The sequence below is a fragment of the Heloderma suspectum genome, chromosome 3, assembly GCF_057233095.1.
Source record: "Heloderma suspectum isolate Gila_16-S chromosome 3, 16-S_ref, whole genome shotgun sequence".
Taxonomy (NCBI): Eukaryota; Metazoa; Chordata; class Lepidosauria; order Squamata; family Helodermatidae; genus Heloderma; species Heloderma suspectum.
In genome coordinates, this window is record NC_139460.1 from 285,055,002 (window position 1) to 285,076,373 (window position 21,372).

General features: G+C 41.1%; 1 protein-coding gene across 1 annotated transcript in view; it reads right to left on the reverse strand.

Moving 5' to 3' along the window:
* PID1 (phosphotyrosine interaction domain containing 1) overlaps positions 1–21,372 on the reverse strand; it is a 171,326-nt gene that overhangs the window by 123,942 nt on the left and 26,012 nt on the right. The window contains exon 2 of the mRNA XM_084847169.1: positions 4,513–4,659. Coding sequence (XP_084703295.1) covers positions 4,513–4,659 — 147 coding nt within the window. The remainder of the gene's footprint in view (positions 1–4,512; positions 4,660–21,372) is intronic.

A 21,372-nucleotide genomic window follows, 5' to 3' on the forward strand; every position in this document is an offset into this window, starting at 1 on the left:
CACACCATCTTGTTTCACCCTACTACTTCTGCTCAAAGAATGGATTGATAGCTTTTGAACTGGTTAGTCTGCATTTGTCTTGATTTCCCTTCCCTTCTCCAAGGGGCTGCAAAATTCTTAAGACTTTGTAGACAGGTTGAAGGTGAGGGTGGTTAGTTTTCTCTTTTTAACAATCACTGCAGTGGCTTGTCTTTACCTTTTTTTTACTCTTCCCTGCCCCTGCCGTGGGGAGGGGAGGAGACTGGTGGGAATAGAAAACCTGAATGATACTCTGTTAGTTGCCATAGCAACAACTGACTTGCTGCTAAAAGTGTTTTCTCAGCTATTACTGGCTCCAGGCTAGAAGTTTCCTTGCGCACCCACAGAGATAAAACTGTAAAGTTTAACATGTGAATAACCTACTGCCCCCCCCCACCTCCACCCCCACCCCACACACACAGGCTAAAAAAAAAGTAAGAAACAGTCTATACATCTTAACTTTTATCTTCTGATTTTACTTTTACCCCAAGCAAGATACAATTAAAAACTTCTGATGAAAGAAATCAGACCCACCAAGTTTCTTGTTACTGTTTCACTATTCCACCAATTGGAGGATTGTATATTGATGCAAAATAAAAACTTCAAAACAAAAGTTACTTGTGAGTAAGGCCCACATAACACAATTGGTTTTTCTTTTAAATTAACATGATTTTAACCTCTGTACTTTACTCCCTTTAGTAGAACTCAAGGAGTCCTCCCAGCTTCTATCAACGCAGGCAGATGTTCACCTATGTCACCCCAAACATCTCACAGAAAGATGGACAATCTTTTACAGTTGAATTTCTGCCTGCATTTCCTGGAGGTGACTGAGGTCTCCCCTTTTATTTAGGGCTGTGCACCACTTCAGCCTGAATCCCAAATCAGCTCAGGGTGATTCGGGCCGAAGTGGTTCGGTTCCGCAGTGGGTTGGGAGCAGCCTGAAGTGGCCCAAAGCAGGTTGGATCACTCCTGAAGTGCTTCGGGCTGCTTCAGACCAATATGGGCAGCCGCCTGCCCAACCGCTCAAGCCCCTGCTCTTTACCTAGACCCATGGGGAGAGCCTGCAGCTGTCGCTGTCTTGGAGGAAGTCACCATGGTGACTCTTCTTCCGGTAAGTAAATGGTGCGTAGATTGCAGCCATAATGGGGCCATCTACACAATATTAGAGGCGTAAATGGGCCATTTACGCCTGTAATATTGCACAGATGGCCCCTTTATGGCCACAATCTATGCACCACTTACTGGAAGAAGCCACCTTGGTGACTCCCTCCAAGATGGCGGTGGCTGCATATGCTCCCCTTTGGTCCAAGTAAGAAGTAGCAAGAGACTCGCATGGCTGGGCAGGGGTGTACGTGTGCAGGGCTCACATGGCTGGGCACTTCAACTGTCCAGATCATGCTTCGGATCCAGAGGCCGAAGCAGGTTGGCCTGGCTCCAGATCAGCCATAGGTGGGTCAGGGCAAATTCGGAAGCTCCGAATCAGCCTCCTGAGCAACTCAGGGGGTTCCGGCACAGCCCTACTTTTATTGTTCTCCATGACTCAAGCTTAAGACAGCACTGTTGCTCTAACCACTGTACCTTACTCCCTTCAGCAGAATTCAAGGAGTCTTCCCAGCTGCTATCAATACAGGCAGATGTTCACCTACTTCATCCCAAACATCTCATAAATAGATGGGACTACCATCTACCACAGGTGAATTTTTTCCTGCATTTCCTGGAGACAACCCTCCCCCACTTTTAATGCTCCCCAGGCTTCAAGGCTCATGCAGCATTATTAATCTAACCATTGTACCTTAGTCCCTTCAGTAGAACTCAAGCATTCCTCTTAGGTCCTATCTACGCAGGCAATTGTTCACCTGGCTCATCTCATACAGAGATGGGGCTGCCACCTATCCCCATTGCATTTTTGCCTGCATTTCCTGGAGGCAACTGAAGTGATCTCCCCTTTTATGGCTTTGCCTAACTCAAGGCTAACACATTATTGCTGCTCTAACCACTGTACCTTACTTCCTTCAGTAGAACTCAAGGAGTCCTCCCATCTCATAAAGTTCTGTTTTGTGGTCTGTTCGGCAGACTAGTGATGGGGTTAAATCTGCTGGGAAACAGGAATGTGAGGAGAGCCCTTTTCATGCGCTGGTTTCCCAGCAGAATCTGGGGGGGCCTTCCCACCACCTTACTTTTCCTAGCAGTCTCAGTCCCACCACCAGCCCACCAAATAGCACCATTTTTCTCTTTCTACTTCTCTGCCACTAATAATATGAGGTAAACAGCAGTTTTCCCCCTCTCAACATTCTAAATTGGCTATGATGCGGGAGGGGGGAGAATGAGAGAGCTACTGAGCATGCCCAGGCTTATGGTTGGTGCCACTGGCTATCATTACATGTAAAAAAAAAAAAAGGAAAGGAAAGGAAAAAAAAGCTTATTTTAAAGACTGAATGAAATGGAACTTTAAAAAACCAGTTTCCCACAAATTCTGATACAAGAATAGAAAGTCATCATTGTTTAAGTGAAAACTGGACTCTTCAGAATTGTGATTACAAAATTGTCAACATTTTTTTCAAAGTCACTTTAGACCGAGAGACTTTTTTTCTGTTTTGTCTTTAAACTGAAATTTTGTCAAAATTTCACCGATCAGCCTGAAATGTTTAGGCTATGTAAAATGAACACTTCTTTCTGACACGGGAACATTTCAGGAAGACTGGTCAAACCTTTTTGACTTTATAAAGGTGAGAACCCACCCACCCGCCCCAATCATCATAACATGGCAGAATGCTCAGTTTATTGATTGCCTCAGCATAACCATCACTGCTGTAACAGTTCTAATACCAGAAAACACAATCTCTATTGTTTATTCCTCTTATTAAGAGAAAATGGGAAATTCCTAAGGAACAAAAAGAAAAAAAGAAGGAAATGTGGCATGACAAGGTCAGTGTTAAGAAACCTGAGTTTTTACTACAGCAGGAGAGTCTGCTGTTTGTTATGGCAAGAAATAATACAAATTCTCCTGCAAGTCAAAACCAACTCTAGTTTAAAATACAGAATGCCATAAGCAGAAAGTGACTGAGATTCTAGGGCAGGGGTTGGGAACCTTTTCAGCCTGAGGGTCAAAATCCAATCTGAGAAAGGGCTTGGGGGCCTCAATCCAACTGTGGGTAGAGCTAAAGGTAAAGTGGGTATGGCCAAAACATTATTGTTACTAATTTAAAGCCTACTCAGACATAAGTAGGACTTAATCACTCATCAGCATTTTCAAACAGCATCCCAATACCAAGCTTCTGCATGTCTACTCACAAGTAATCAGGATAAGCCTCTGCACGTCTACTCGTAAATAAGCAGGACTGAATCACTCAGCAGCACTTTCAAATAGCATGAACATACTTAGCCTCTGCATGTCTATTCAGAATTAAGCAGGACAAGATGCTGCATGTCTACTCATAAGTAAGCAGAACAAGCCTGTGCAGGACAAGCCTCAGAAGTAAGCAGGACAATCACTCAGCAGCTTCCTCCCCAGTGCCTGCCCATCCTCCCCTGCAGGGAATAGCTCTTCTCTCTGATCAACAGGTGATCAGGGAGAAGAGCTTTTTCCATACCAGGAGAAGCTGGCAGGCCAGATGGGGAATGCTGCAGGCTGTATCCGGCCCACTGGCTGGAGGTTCCCGTCCCTGTTGTAGGGTATGAACTCTAAACAATGCTAATGTGAGATTCTAGTTCATGGATGGGAAACTGGCAGTACACAGCCCAGATGCAGTCTTCCAGTCCTCTCCATCAGCCCACCAGCTTCTTCTCTCAAGCCCTGCCCACTCTCCCTGCTCTCTCTCTCTCTCTCTCTCTCTCTCTCTCTCTCTCTCTCGCTCTCTCTCTCACACACACACACACACACACACACACACAGATCTAGGGAGGTAGTGGGCTCTCCCACACTGGAGGCATTCAAGATGAAGCCAGACAGCCATCTGTCAGGGTTGCTTTGACTTAGATTCCTGCATTGAGCAGGGAGCTGGACTCAATGATCTTATAGGCCCCTTCCAACCCTATTATTCTGTGATTCTATGATCAAGGTGGGAAAGAGGATGTGTGGCAGAAACCCAGTGCTAATTTCCCAATGGAAGAAGAGATTGCTCTCCATCTCAGTGGGCCATTCACTGCACTTCTGGAACCTTCAAGGGATTGAGAAATTGCAGGATACAGCTTTCTCATCTATCAGCAATAAAGATTACCTGGCTAATGGAAATTTAAGTAAACAGACAGACAAAGTATATTTTTACATGTCCTGGAATCATATGGAGTGGATTCTCCAGATAGCAATATTTCCTGAGATTTCTGTATTTGCATATTAATAACATTCTCATTCATGTTGTTAAACACATTTTGAGCACATGTTCTGGAAGGCCCTCAAAAAATAAGTGTTTACACTTCTCATGCCCATTCAATCCTTACTGGTGTGGGAACATTCCCACAGCAGACATACAGGCTGGGTTTTGAACTGTTACATACCTTGCATCCAGCATGTGCCCGGGTCTTCATTAATGGAGTTGTGGTACACAGCTCAATGGCTTCCGGCTCATGGAAGATTACCGTGGGGAGAGGTTCTTTCCGAAGAGTTAAGACATTGAGCTTTGTCTTCAACATGGTCTGAAAGTGCTAAACAAAAAATAAACAAAAAGAAGAGAACTTCTTTTGTTTCGCAGAATTTACATGGTTGAATTCAAGCCAATAAACATGAAGGTCGATATTTCTACCTGGCTTATTCTAATGATCTGTGCAGTGACATATAAACATTGCTGACGGGAATGAAAACTGCTTAAGTTCACATAAACAAGCAAGAAAGGGAAGCCTGAAATCTATGCCTTTCATTTTCATTTTTGTAATTACAAAAGATACAATGAGAGAAAGAAAAAGGGACAAGATATAAAAACACAGGACATTCTAAACCTATATATATTGGCTTGGCTCCAAACCTCCTTTTCGGTAAGAGGGAGGCCCTTGTGCTCACAAAAGGTAGCCACCTGATTTCCCTTGTTTAATTAGAATTATTCAAGTTTTGTTACATTGCTTGTAATCTGAATATCTCTGTGTTTTTCTAATATAGAAGCTAAAATGAATAGGCTAGGGTTCCTAAATAAAAACAAAATTGAAAGAGGATCATAGTCAATGGAATATTACATCTTAATGGTTGCACCCAACTTAACAGCCACATATTGAAAATCCATCCTTAACTTCACACTTAATATCAATCAGTATATAGCAATACTGGCTTAAAATCATGGATGGGAAACCTCTGTCTCACAGGCCTAACATGGCCTGTGGGAGCTTCCCACCTGGCCTGCCAGCTTCCCTGCCTTATCTCCTATCTCTAATTTGATATCTTGTACATTAATACTCAACCACACCCACAATTAGTAAACTGAATATGCAAATATAACAGGCTCTGATTTCTGATCAGATATAGGACAATTTCCTTGCAATTTCCCCACCCATGCTACATTTTGGCTTTTTTAAAGCCTCCACTGGTGCTTTTAAAAAGCCAGTTGCCGTGTGGGTGGCATTTTGGGGAATGGGGCTGCTGGGGATGGAATGGCTAACCTCCCCCTCCCCAACACTGCCATCCTCCTTGAAAAACTGCCCCTCCTTCACTGAAATCAGGCTTTTAAAAAAACCTCCATTAGTACCAATAAAGGCTTTTTCAAAACCTAACTACAGAGGGAAGGCGCAATACGTGTGTCCATGCATATGCGTGTGTGAAGTTTCCCCTCTTCATGGCAGGAAAGTTTGCTTTCTTGCAATGGTATTGAGAAACAGAACTAAAAGTTGCAGGGGAAAATGTTCAGAATCTCCATGGGCTTAAACTTTAAACCCATGGAGAACCCATTCATCATTCCCTAACAACCCTTAGCTCAGTTTCTCAGTCCCATTGCAAACAAGCAAACTTTGCTTCTTAAGGGAAATCCCTACAGCAAATATCTGTGCTGTACTACTTTTGATTAAACCGAAATCTGTATTTTAGCTCCTCGCTTGATTTGAGGACTTGCGCCTTAATATTCAACCACACCCACTATTAATAAGTTGAACATGCAGACATAATGGGCTGAAGACACGCACCAAAGGCTGAGGCAGTAGAAACACGTGACCCTGTGGAGGGAAGGGAAACCATCCCTCTGGTCTGCAGAAAAACCTGAATTAAAGAATCCTCGACCTCTATTCCCACCATGTTGGCTGTCCATGTATATGGCCTTCAAGCTGCCATCAAACCCTGGCAAGAGAGCAGCATGTAGGCACAAGTTCTCAGCAGGTCAATGCTGGGAGTTTGACAGGATGAAAGGAAGGAAGCAGCCTGATTGTGACAATATGCATCCTCAAGCCCGATTCCAACCCACCCCAGTAGACTCCTTCAAACTGCGATGGGGAAGGACCAGTTTAAAAGTTTAAAATGACGGAGGGAAATAATTGGACTTGGAAAATACTTTTATAACTGCTGTTCAGCCATACCTTTTATCAGACAAACTAATGGCCCAGAATGACTGGCAGATGTTTTCTCAATCTGGGAGCTTGAATCTGGGAGTTTTGAATGGAATAGGTCACCAAAACACATACGATGACACACCTTCCCCACTCTCCACTAAAGGGAGGAGGCAGATGTGAGGTCTGTGTATGAAGTAACAAAAGGAGCAGTGGGGGGGGGGGAGAGAGAGAGAGAGAGAGCGCTGTGAGCTTGAGGCTGGAAGCACTTGGGGAGTGGTGTGCTTGTGACATTCCTGCCCGAGTTCCACCTTTTCCCTAACCCCCACCTTTGAAACTGAGAAACAAACCCCTCAGGAATGCCTGCTTTCACTTTGGGGCAGCTGTACCCACTGTCCCACAAGCTTCAGCCCTTTTACCTTCACTGGGTTCAATATGCTCAATTGGTACTCTCAGCCCACTAACGGATAAGTAACCAGGAAATCAATATAACAAAAGTAGAGCAAAATCAAACAACACTTGGGAATTTGGATTTTTAAAAAAGTAAATCAAGATTTATTTAAAACATGAAAAATTATAAGGCATTATTATTATTATTATTATTATTATTATTATTATTATTGGTAAGCCGCGGTGGCTTAGTGGTTAAGATGCTGAACTGCAGACCGGAAGGTCGGCAGGACAGCAGTTCGAGACCCAAGTGCTGCGTGACGGAGTGAGCTCCCGTCTTCAGTCCCAGCTCCTGCCAACCTAGCAGTTTGAAAGCAAGAAATTGCAAGTAGTTAAATAGGTACCGCTTTGGTGGGAAAGGTAACAGCGTTCCGTGCACCTCAGTGTTCAGTCATGCTGGCCACATGACCATGGAAGCGTCTTCGGACAGCGCTGGCTCTTCGGCTTAGAAATGGAGACGAGCACCACACCCTAGAGTCGGACATGACTGGTTGGGGACACCTTTACCTTTTTACCTTTTTATTCCTTAATACTTAGTCCTAACTTCTCTACCTACTCTACCCCTTCTAAAATCCTATACACAAATCCCACTAACTAGATGTTGCTGCCACAATCCCGAAGGCCCTACCTGACTGTCAGCTCACGCTTTATATAACCGTAGAATCTCACACACACTCAGGCCCCTCCCACCTTTTGTTCACTCTCTGGCGTACTATTAACCCTATCTTACCTGGGTTAAGTTTAACAATATAAAAACATTCATAACAAAACAGGAAGATGTTACAGTGCCTCTTTGAAAATCCAATGTGAGCTAATCATTAGCCAATCATAGATATGCTGCCTGGTAGGAGTGTTATGTCCTGCTTGCCTCCAACTATGCTCTACTTGAAAATTTGTAGATAAAGCATGTGTAAATATTCGAAAACACCGTAAGTCTCCAGTGATCTGTCCCCCAAAAGGAAACCAAACTCAGGTACTGCTGCCTCTGGAACTTTTCACCAGTCAGGATACCAATGAGCACATAAGAATAGGTGTACTTTTTCAAAGCATTTCCTACCACTCAAAAAAGTACAAGGGAGAAAGAAACCATGTAAATTAGATGTGAATATCAATGTATATTCTAGTGCAGATGCAGTCTATCTGCACTGCATTGCTTTCAATGGAATACGCACTTCAATGTGCAAAGCGAAATTTTATTAAAAGCAATCCAGTACTGATAGATGACATCCACACTCAGATGCACATACAACTTATGCTGGCAAACTACAATTTTTCTTGCAAGTCTCCCTCTGTCTTATTTATTTATTTATTTATTTAGTCATAAATGCCACATGTATACTTTATTTGCAAAGGCTATGTAGGAATTCTTTATTTATACAAGTTGCATGAGAAACTCTTAGCAATAAACATTTTGTATACTTTACATGAGCACAACATTACTGAACCCTGACAAAACAATGTAAAAATCTCTGGAATGAAAGATTAACCACAGTTTCCAAACCAAAATAAATAGAACTCTCACAATGGTAAGCTGCTGTATACTTGACAAGCATAAACACGAAAAGCCTGCAAAAGTAATAGCTGCTTTGCTACCATGCTGGCTATGGGTAATGGGAGTAACAATCTAACACATCTAGAAGGCACCAGGTTGGGGAAAGCTGTACCCAGTGGAGGCTGGTGGCTCCGATGTCAGTGGGGCAGTGAATGCCCTCTGGGTTTCAGTCAGAACCAGTCAGAAATCTAAAGGAGCTATCCAAGGTAAAGCACCTTGGATAGCACTTTTAGATTTCTGACTAGTTCTGACAGAAACCCGGCATGGATTCACTACCCCACTGACATCAGACCACCAGCCTCTACTGGCTGCACTGGAGAGTTCCCTACTATTTGTGCAAGCATTTAGGGTACCAATAAGCTTCCACAACTGTATGAAGTGACAAAAGGTTAGATCCAAGTTAGGTCCAACCCTCACACGATGGGACTTCCCCATCCTCTCCTCCCTGCTGCATACACACCCCACATGCCCTAAATTTTCTCCAGAATGTCTCCCAACCCTCTGGAGATCTGGGGAGCATGTGGGAGAGCTAGAGAGGGGAAGAAGAAATACCTTCTGCCAGTAATATGACACCATTGGCTACAACTCTAAGGTCGTAATTTATTCAATACATTCTACTACACTACATGTTTGAAATCAGTTTAAGCAGGAGCGGGGGACGTGTGGCTCTCCAGATGTTTTTGAACTACCCAGCTTGGCTAATGGCAAAGGATGATGGGAGTTGCAGTCCAACATCTGGAGGGCCACATGTTCCCTACCCATGGTTTAAATAATAAACTGGTTGGATATTTCCCATGATAAATATCTGCGTCTACAGTCATCATTAAATTCATTGGGAACCTTCTTTGTCACACACTTAGACCCAAACTACAAATTTCTTCCTTTTTACTCTAAAGTAACTGCAGGGGACTTGATCTGGATTGGGACTCTTGGGTGGGAGTAGGTGTTAACCCTTTGCCCCCTGCTGTGGTCATCACACAATGTGGGAAGGGCTTACTGCCAGAAACAAACAGTAGTATGCTACCCAGAACTCTGGAAATACATTTTTTAGGTTTATTTTTGGAATTAAGCACTGAAAGTATTTGGGGGGGGGGAGCATAGAGACTGGCCTGGTTGCTGGCTGTGCAAAAGGTAGCAACCTGGGCTTTGGAGAGTGACATGGGTAACATGGAAACTACTGTTTTTGAGTTTTTAGCCTTAGAACATCTGAACTGAATCTATGAGTTTGCATCAAACCTAGTGAAAGGTGGCTTTCAGGCTCAAGATTGCCTAGAGGCCGCTCCATTTAAATTAGAAGACCAGCCCATTGATCTTAATATATGGAAGCAGGGTGTGGTTTTTCAATGTTAAAGGAAATTCACTCCATACTGCTCAAGTCGCTGCCTTTATTAACTCACAGGTGCCTGGGGGAACCCATGCACCTATAGACTTGACTTCTGGCTTACATTAAACCTTGGATCAGGAGAGCTCATAAGTTTTCACTTTTAGACTTGCTAGTTCCTTGATTTCCATTTTTGTCCTATGAATTACTGTCAATTCATTAATGTTGCCTCACTAACCCATCAAAATTTATGCCACCATCACCATCACCCCCACCACCACCACCATCATCGTCTCTATAGCACTTCCAAGTGTTCAAAGCAATTTACATGCACTCTCTAGCTGCAATCCTTACAACAACCCTGTAAGGTAAGTGGTTGTTGTTGTTGTTGTTGTTCAGTCGTTCAGTCGTGTCCGACTCTTCGTGACCCCATGGACCATAGCACGCCAGGCCTTCCTGTCCTGCGCTCTCTCCCGGAGCGTGCTCAAGTTCATATTCATTGCATTGGTGATGCTATCTAGCCATCTCATCCTCTGCCGTCCCCTTCTCCTTTTGCCTTCAGTCTTTCCCAGCATCAGGGTCTTTTCCAGGGAGTTTTCTCTTCGCATTAGGTGGCCAAAATATTGGAGCTTCAGCTTCATTATCTGTCTTTACAGCATCGGATTTTCTTTTCACCGCCAGACACATCCACAGCTGAGTGTCCTTTCGGCTTTGGCCCAGCCGCTTCACTCTTTCTGGCGCTACTTGGAAATACCCTCTGCTCTTCCCCAGTAGCATATTGGACACCTTCCGACCTGAGGGGCTCATCTTCCGGCGTCATATCTTTTAGCCTTGTGATACGTTCCATGGGGTTTTCTTGGCAAGAATACTGGAGTGGGTTGCCATTTCCTTCTCCAGTGGACCACATTTTGTCAGAACTCTCTGCCATGACCTGTCCGTCTTGGGTGGCCCTGCACGGCATAGCTTATGGCTTCACTGAGTTACGCAAGCCCCTTCGCCACAACAAGGCAGTGATCCATGAAGGGGAGGTAAGTGGTTACCTCAATGAGGTAGACCAAGCGTGTGGCAGGTCTGAAAACAATGAATTCATTGGGAATCACTAAGAAAGGGAATGAAAATAAAACTGCCAATATTGTAATCTCTTTATAGATACCTATGGTGCGACCACACTTGGAATGCTGTGTACAGTTCTGGTTGCCACTGGAAAAGGTACAGAAAAGGGCAACCAAAATGCTCAAGAGGAAAGGTTACTATGTTTGCAGCTCTTTCGTTGAGAAAAAAGGCAAGTAAGGGGGGACATGACAGAGGTCTATGAAATTCTATACGGTATAGAGAAAGTGAATAGGGATAGGTTTTTCTCTCTCTTATATTAGAATGTGAGGTCATCCCATGAAGCTGATTGGTGGGAGATTCAGGACAGATAAAAGGAAGTACTTCTTCACACAGCACATAGTTAAACTATGGAATTCACTTCCATAAAACTTGATGACAGCTTTAAAAGGGGATTAGGCAAATCCATGGTGGATAAAGCTATCAATAGCTGCTATCATGATGGATATAAGCCACCTCCAGGATCAGAGGCAGCAGGCCTCTGAATATCAGATGCTGGAAAACATGAGTGGGAAGGTGCCATTGTCCTCACATACTGCTTGTAGACTTCCCAAAGGCATCTGGTTGCCATTGTGGGAAACTGCCAGATAGGCTTTTGGTCTGATCCAGCATAGTTCTCCTTATGTTTTATGTGCTTATGACTCAAACCATGCCTTTAATGTCTCTCACCCATCCCTCATCAGGTGAAGAGGTCACCCAGAGTTGGAGTTTTAAGGTGCTGACTGCACCAGCTGACAGCCAACTTGATTAGCATCTTCACAGCCTCCTCAAGCCTAAGGAGCTGGGTAGCCTTCTGCCTGAGAAGGGAAAACTATGACAGCTCTCCCACAGGCAGCATTTTGTCACAGGTCGCCCCTGATTCTCTCAATTTCTGATGTTCAGGTATGGGTGCTGTTGCTTATGTACCCAAAACTGATTATTGTTATCTGTAATCATCAAAAGCTGTATTCTAGCTGTATTTTCCCACACATTTTAGTCTTTCAGTTTCTGCTGTTTTAAATCAGGTAGTATATTTTAAGTCTTTGCACTTTCAGTTTTTAATTTTAGCACCTTTATATCGTATTGTATCATATCATATTTTATGGTTTTAATTGTTGTGAACCACCCAGAGAGCTTTGGCTATTGTAGAAATGTAATTAATACATAAAATATGTATTAAAGTTTTGTATGTGTTAATGTTTGTTTTTATCACTGAGTTTTTATTATTTATTTGAACATTATTGTTATTGTCATATTTATCTTGGAAGCTGCATTGAGAGGGCTTTTACCCTTAAAGGTGGCCTAAAATTATTTTAAGTAAAAACAAATAAAACAGCAACACCTATGTAGACAAGGGAGGTATCAACAACCCAAACAAGCCAATGAGAACTGTGCATGCTTATTGGCCACAATATGCTGACTGCCTGTTTGGGGAGTAGGAATGAAAAACCAGGAGCTAAGGGACAGTGAAATTCAGTGTCTTGTACTTTTTTTTTTTTACCATTCTAAACCTTTAACATTCCTCTCCTAAGGCTTAGTTACTGACAGTAAGAGCTTTTAGCTAAAAAACATGCTGGTATTTTTGGCCTTGCCCCTTTTTCCTTTGTCCCCACCAACCACTGGAATGTATCCCCCAAAATCTATTCCAAAACTGAATTTGGCCATTGAGCTGAAAGAGGTCCAGTATCTCTAAATTAAATGAAACGGACAGGAATTGAGCCCCAACACCTTTAGGAATAGAAACTGGCCCAAATAATGTAAAAATTGAAAGAAAGGATGGGTGGGGGGATTGATTTACAAGTCAAACTAAAATTAATGGAAAACAATTTAAAGGCTGTATAATATTAAATATAGAGCATAAATTGCCTCCATGTTTTCCTGAGGCATTTGTCTGGGTGGCAGGGAGTATACTTGCCAAAATGGACCTGTAGTCTGACCCAGCAGAGTAATTCTTATGTTCTTTTATGAAACTTTATTATCAAAGGAGTTTCCTGTAGCAATCACTATTAATCCCACAGCCTCTGAAAGTTGGCTAAGGCATTAACAAACTTATATGGGGGGGTGTTACCCTAAGTACTATTAGATGTCAGGGGTGTTTCTGAGCGCAGGGAGCGGGATAGCAGTTCAGATTCTGAAGGAGAACCGCCAGACATGAGGGAGGTGTTTTCCCAGGCTAGTCCAGACATGACTGGGCCGGCTTCTCAGGTTACAAATGCTGGCTGAGGATGAGGGTCCCTCTTCACACACCCCTGTGAGAGACAGCAAACAGAAGGAGGCAGGGTTTGGGGAGTCTGATCTAATAGACACCAGATGCAGGCACAGAGGAAAGAGAGAGAAGGCAGGGGCGGAACTTAGACAGTCTACCCAATTGGCCTTGTGTGAAAAGCTGCGCTCAGAGGCCTCATGAGAGAAAGGGACCTCTCCCCCACTTAAATTAGGCTAGTGAGACCGCCATCCTCTTCAAACGGCAGGCAACTCTCGTAACTTCCTTTTGAATTCCCCTATAGGCATTCCTTTGTAGACTGAGAGTCACTGAGAATTTGCATCTGTATGACCCTGTGAAGTAATGGATTAAAAGCTGTAGACTGAAGCCTCTCATCTGTGTTTGTTTTCGGCACTGAAATAAAGTGGGGGCTTAAGGAATCCTGACATTAGTGGACCATGGAGAGCCATCCATTAGTGGACCAATGGAGAGCCATCCATTCACTTCAGCATATTTTAAAATTAAGCTCTCAATACTGTGAGTGGAATGAAGCCTAGAAGAGGACAGTCCGATGACTCGGATACTGGCCCGTTCAAATATAGTGAAAGAATTAGAACTGGCTCCAGAATGTCTCATCTTTGGCACTGAAAGCAAAAAGTATTTCAGAGTTAGCCAATCTACTTCAGAGCACTGCCTGTGCATCTAATATCTCTACCGCCTGTTTTCATCTAGGCTATTCAAATGATGTCTAGATGTTATGCCGGTATACATATTTGAAAACCACTCAAATCTTGACATAGTTCAAGATCTATTGGCATAGTGAGTGTGAAAACAATATTTACAGGACAACTATGGTTTTTTTTTAAAAAAAAATTGTACCTTAATTTCCTATTTGCACATAACTGTTCAAAACAGTCCAAGAATAAAGCACATATTGACAAGAGAGTTGCAAAACTCTTTCCAAAAGACCCCAGTATATCCACAGTGGGCATTACATAAAAAGTAAAATTGTTATAGCATTTAATGATTATGCCATCCACATGGGGGGGGGGGGTGCCTACATTGCTGAAATTACCAGTTTCCTGGAATGTGCTGCCCCTGTTGCTCATTGGCTCATACAGCCATGGCTCCCTGATGTAAAAGAGAATAATTCTGTTCTGGAAGACGTCCAAGTAGCTTTAATGAGATTTGCAGTTCATAATCTTTTAAAAAGTTTATAATCATTTATAGTTAATAAACCTCAAAGCAGATACCTTTGCCATGATTCTGGAGTGATGTTTTTATTAGCAATATCTATACTAGGCTTAAAAAAATTCTAGGATACTTAATATCTAATTTTTAACACAATTTTTATCATCTGTGTTATGTGAGAGTAGATGTTCATAATTATTCCTTGTGGACTGAGAAATAAAGACAGACAACTCATGTTTTATATGTGAGCAGCAGTGACTTAATTTGGATAGATTGAGTAAGAACTGCTGTTCATTAAAATCATAAACATACACTGCAACTAGCTCTAAAAACACAAACATACACAACCAATATAACTTATTTAGTCCAGGAATTGTCTCAGTTCAGTTTAAACTGCTCATTCAGCAATTCTGTCCATTTCCCTTCACCCCTGATACTATGGGCTCTCTTAATCATAAACAAATCATTAACATTCTTGACATAAATCCATAGTTTGCAGCTATTCCAAGCTATGATCATGTTTTACTACATTTGCTTGGACCATTATGAATGGCAGTTTTGTTTCATAAAAACTATCTTAAAAAAAACAAGACCATAAATTATGTATTGTGAGAAAGTGGCCAGTGTGAACAGCTTGCACACAAACAGCTTCATTATCAAGGGTAGAATCTGCCAGGAACTTCTCGTGCTCAAGCTACTTCTTCCATGCTCTTCCATACCTCCTCATTAATTTCAAATTTAGTCATATAGGAAAACTTCCCAGTGGCAGCCCTACTATTCAGTATATTGCATATACTGTACAACTTTCTTAGTACACATTCAAAATGGAAGCACGTTTTTGATTAGAGGATCAATTAATACAATTTTCATTCACTTTCACTGTGTGTTCAGGTTTCTTCATTTTTCTGCTCCCTAAGGATAATGTCAAAGGAAAAATGATAACCAGTGAATTTAATCTTCAAATAATGACATTTACCATTTTAACAGTGAAAATAAAGTTTTGTCAAAATCGGTTGTACTTAAAAATAAAATGATTGAGTGACCACTTTTTGACAAACAGTGCTTTCTAACATTATGGGGGCGCCTTCTTTAACCTTGTCCCCACCAGATGTTTTGGACTACAACTCCCAGCATTCCTGATCATTGGCAATACTGGCTGGGGCTGATGGGAGTTAAAGTCCAAAACATCTGGAAGGCACCAGGTTGAGGAAGGCTGAACCATAACATTAGAAATCACTGTTTGTCAAAAAGTGGTCACTCATTCATTTTATTTTTAAGTACAACCAATTTTGACAAAACTTTATTTTCACTGTTAAAATGGTAAATGCCATTATTTGAAGATTAAATTCACTGGTTATCATTTTTCCTTTGACATTATCTTTAGGGAGCAGAAAAATGAAGAAATCTGAACACACAGTGAAAGTGAATGAAAATTGCATTAATTGATCCTCTAATCAAAAACATGCTTGCATTTTGAACGTATACCAAGAAAGTTGCACAGTATATGCAATATACTGAATAGTAGGGCTGCCACTGTAGTCCACTCTCAATCTCATCACAAGTAGAGGTGTTGTTAGAAACATATCACCCAAACAGCCCCTAGTTGATCTGACCATCTAGAATCTATGTAGGATATGAACTTCAGTATATTATCTGTTTACTATAATATGAAGGAGACAAGCTCCCTCAATAGGTAATAAAGAGTTTTAACTAAGCAAGGAAACCAACTATAGCAAGTAGCATAGTAAAACTTAGGTATTCACTACAGGCCAAGTGTGCTGCTTTTCCAATACCAGAAATATTCTAAGTTTGTCAGACTGCCCACTGTAGATGGGTAATTCATAGCTCATACACTCCCATTTTCTTGACTTTGATTAAAACACACACACACACACCATCCTAAGAATAAAAACAGGTTTAAAATTATACAGGTTGTAGATGGCTTTTGTATAAATGTTTTGTTGATGGGTTGATTTTTCTTGAGAATTTTATTATATATTCATCTATGCTGCTGTTTTATTATCATTCTGTAGTTCAATTTTTATGGGTTTGTTTACTTCCCTGTGAACTTAATTATGAGAATAGAAGAAACTCTTTTACCCAATTCTTAAACATATTTACCAATAGGTGCTTTTGATTTCATTGGAAATAAGTGTGCTTAGGGTCACTCTAAATTAACTGTGGGATCTTTGAGAATACAGTGCAATATTAAATTATAACAGTGTATATTTTTCTCTAGACATCTAATTAAAAGGAAGTATAGCAGAGCTTGGCTGCTCTAATTTTTGTTCCAGCTCCTGCTTAGGAAGCAGCCTACACATGAAGTTAATATGCCGGTAATGCTTCCTTTCACCCTATCCCCATGTTCTATAAAGAGCGAAGGGAAAATACATTGTAAATATTTATTTTTCTCACAGATGTACTGAATACAAGTAAAGTCTTTAAAAGGAGAGGATATGATCTAGTGCCAACTCAAGTCAGTATAAAGACACTGATTGACTTCAACAGGCTCAAATTAAAAAACTTTAGAAGTACCAAGACCTCATTTAACAGAAGCCAGTTTTACATCTTCTACTCATTGAGGTCTCTACATTCCTAATTCCTACATCTCTACCACCCTCAAAGTAAATAAATACTTCGTAAATAAATAGCATACATATTGCTGTCAATTTACCCATTACAATAGCATGCCAGAGTTTACCACATGACATAATGTTTCATTTACTGGCAGAACCTAGGTCACTATATTGAAATTTAAGACACAGAGGCAGCTATGACATCTTATGCTACAGACTAGGCTTATTGCAAATACAGGAAAATTCTTTCATCCACAACTTGTTCCCAGCAACTCAAAACAGTCTTTAAAAGACCATAGCCAGCCAATAGAGCTCAGGAACATGAATAAAGCATGTAGATCAACAATGGCACCCAGAATTGAGGCTAGGTTCAGAGCAGGGAAACAGATATGCAAAAAGGCCTGTAGTGCACATGAGAATAATGGACACTCCAGCAAGACATGTTCAACAGCTAGGGGAGTACTTCAAGGCATACCTATGGGTGAGACCAGGCCTCCCCTCCCTTTAACCAAGCTAGAATAGCGTACTTCCTTCAGTTAGGTTGACCACAGTCCAAGCACTGGTTCCAATTCAAGAAGTTTATTGTGGTCTGGTTTCCCACAGCGTTTGCCACTGGCCCTTCTCCTTGAACTTTAAAATGGGGGTAAAACCACTTGATGGAGCTTTCACATGTTTCAAAGCAAGGTAGATTGCAGTCCTGGCAAATTTATTGGTGGATATTTTTTGTTGTTGTTAACACATAGTATTTTGCTTTTCAGAAGTGTGAGATTGTGTGCCATTAGGATCCTGGCTCCAATACTTTGCCAAAGAATTGCTCATTTAATAATAGACAGTCAATGCTCACACAATATTGTTTCACTTCTGCTAGTAGAAAATGGTACTAACTGTTGTTCAGATTAGCCACTAAGCAAAACCGCTGTCTTCAAAGAGCAATAAAATTTTGCCTTCTTGGTAAATTCCTGATATTGTTGAACTAAATTAGCATGTACACACAAACGGTGATGCGTAAGATACTCTATTATATATAAATATGCATTGATATGGTCATAAACATGAAACTATTATTGATCACTACAGCTACTGCAGATCATTTCTATCTAGCCGTCAATGATACTGTAGTTTTTAACCTGACTACTAAAACTGTATGCGTTGGATAAACAATATTTAATAAACCGTTCCCATAAATTTATTATTTGAAAAATGTCTTAAGATAAATGTATTAGGAAATAGGATTGAATGAGAATCCATCCCTCTGAAGCAGCATAAAATTGAATTTTCTTACATGTTAAGAGATATGGTGGCAGAAACAGTTGTGAGGGCTTCCCATATTTCTTTTCTAATACATATTTAAAACATTTGTATCCCGCCATATATCATTAAGATCTCAGCACAGCATACAGATAAAATCAATTTAAACAGTATAAAATAATAAATAATTTAAACAGCTAAAAACGTATTAAACCATTAAAACAAGCTAATACCAATTGAAATCTAAAACAATAAAACAGTTAAAACAGTGTGTAACTTTAGGAAATGTATTTAGCCCTCAAAGGCTTTGGTAAAAAGCCATGTTTTAACTTGGCACCAAATGAAACCAATGTACGTGCCAACCGGGGTACCACAGCAGAGAAGGCTTTCTCCCACATCCCAACACAGTATAATACATATAAAACACAATTTTGATTTATTTTATTTGTGTGATGTCAGTGGCCATGATAATTTAACCAAAGCACTGAGAATTTTCTAATAATAATATAAAAATATGAAACAGCAGTATCTGTCTGTGCTCCATTTGCATCTGTATCAAGTTGTACAATTCAAAAAGCTGCAGTATCAGCCTGGGCTCCATTTGCATCTGTATCAATTTGTACAGCAGTACAAATCTGTAACAATTTTAAAGATCAGCCGTACAATTAACCATTAATTTAGTAGTGGACCATGACGGGAAGGAGCTGTAAATAAGAGATAAATAATAATAATTTCAATATTAAATTAAATAATAATTTAAATTAGTTAAATATCTCTTCATTTAAGAAGGTAGTTCCATTACATTCTTGCATCACTGCAAAGAACAGAACTCTGAAGCAGGATATGAAGATACAGGCTGGCTTGGTTTTCAGAACTTCCCATTACATTGTATAGGTTGAAGTAAACAGGTTTTTACTGAGCGCAGCAGAGGAGCAAAAATGGACTCTCACCAGACATGGAAGATAGCTATACCTCAAACTCATCTTGTAATAGACATGAGTGTGCTATATATTATAGGGATATTCTATATTCAGTGGCTGATTAGCCACTGAAGGATGGGGTACACATTTTACAAATAAAAAAATATTCTACAATCTGACTGTAATCAATGTAGCTGATTTGTAACCATTTACTCACATTTTTATTCAAAAACATTGCAAACACATATTGAAAATTTAAAACTGTTTCAAGATGTTGACTAGGAAGTTGATATTCATAGCACCTTGCAGTGCAGTTGCATATTTTTGTAGAAAACATGGCATTAAGGTTCCATATTTAATGCACTGTAACCCCCTCTATTCCTCCTTCTGGTTCCACTTGCCAAATCTTCTCTCATGTATCTTATTCCAGTAAATCTCTCGTCTATATATAATTATGAATTATATATCATAATTCCTGAAAAATCTTGGAAACAAAAGTTTCCATATTTCTGTTCACTCTATTTTGCTTTGCAACCAGCCCATTCATCAGTAGGAAGCTTCTTGCTACTTTACAAATCCAAAAATGTATTAACTTTAGTTAAACTCAAGAGGGCTCCTCTTTCATATTCTTCTCTATTTCTCTGCTGATTTTATCCTGTCTCTCTCATTCTCCTTAACAAAAAGTATACCGTTTGCTCAGTGTCTTACCTAGTCTACTCTCCTGTCAACAATGCAAACCTTTCACCAAAGAAGCATTCACTACTTATCCTAACTCCCTTTATTCTCATTACACTGTGGGTCCTTAAGGCAGTATCCACCAGGTGATTACACCCCCGCCAATTCTTTTCGGTCCTGCCAACTGTGTTGCACAAACAGGACCCACCACTTACACAAGAGAGATTTAGTGCTTCCTAGGGGGAAGCCCCGAAATGAGTGGGAATGCTAGTTTCTGCAAGAAGGTAGGTGTATTGGGAACCTACGGGAAGACGAATTGTACCTTGAGGAGTTAGGTGTGACCTATCATAGCTTCCCTTCATGCCTTTACTCCCAAAGAAAGAGCTTGGACATAGTGGCTCCTCAAGGCTGCCAAGCAATAGGGCCACTTGCTATGAACAACCATGGGAATGTCCCTTTAAGTGGAGACTGGATGGTGATGCTGCATTTCCCACAAGTGTAGGCAATCAGCACAGGTGGGATAGATTAAGCCTACAGGACAGACTGTGTGAAAGGCCCTGCTAATGGACTATAAAAGACAGCTGGAGAAACAGGAAGAGAGGTTGCCAGCAGATGCCTGGTGTGAGAGTCCACTACCAAAAGCTGCTTACTTCGCTGCTGCCGCCTTCCTCCTTGTCTCTGAGACTCCAGACCACTGAAGCGAGAGAGCTGCTGTGACTACAACCTGGAAGGAGACCCAGTCCACCAAGGGGAAGGCAGTATCATGTCTTTGCCCAAGGGCCACACCATAATTTGGGACCAGTTAAATGAAGTGCCGTTGTTAATATATGTAATGGATAAAACCCAGTGGGTCTACGTTGTAATATTTATGTTGGCCAATAAAGCCTTAGGACAGCTGCCTGCCTTGATCTGCCTTATCTTGGGTAAAATCAAGAACCAAATCACTTGAGCAATACAGCAGGTCAGCAGAGTTCCCTTATGCACTCATTTCCGCTTGCCCTGGAGGCACTAAATCTCCCTTGTGTAAGCGGTATGTCCCATTTGCGCAATGCAATCAGCAGAGCAGAAGAGAATTGGTGGGGGCAAAAGCACCTCATTGGATTCTGCCCTAAGGGTTTACTGAAACCCTAAACTCTTGGCCCATTGAAATCAATGGGACTTTAGTCACTCATGAATAACTTTTCACATTCTGGTTGGATCCACCCAGAGAGCTGGTGTAATGTAGTGTCCAAAGGTGCAATCCTATACATATCTACTCAAAGGTAAGTCTCACATCTGAGTAAGCCCCACTGAACTCAGTAAGTAGGTTTAGAATTATAGCCTAAAAGGCAGAACTATGAACCGGGACATACCTGGTTAAAATTTTGCCTCTACCATGAACTTATTAGGTAGCTTCAGGCAAGCTAGTCTGTCAGCCTCAGCACACACACCCCACCGCTATCTGCAATATGGGGGGATAATACTTACTTTACAGATTTGTTATCATGATTACAACTAGACAAAGCATATTAAGCTCTTTGAATACTTGAGCATTAAATATAATAATCATTATCATAATCTAGTATTATGGAGAAACATCAAACACAACTTTGCACAGTCAAGGTTTTTCTTCCATTTTTCTCATCTTTTCTACATTTCCAACCTCCGTGCTTCATACTGATCTCCCCCCGCCC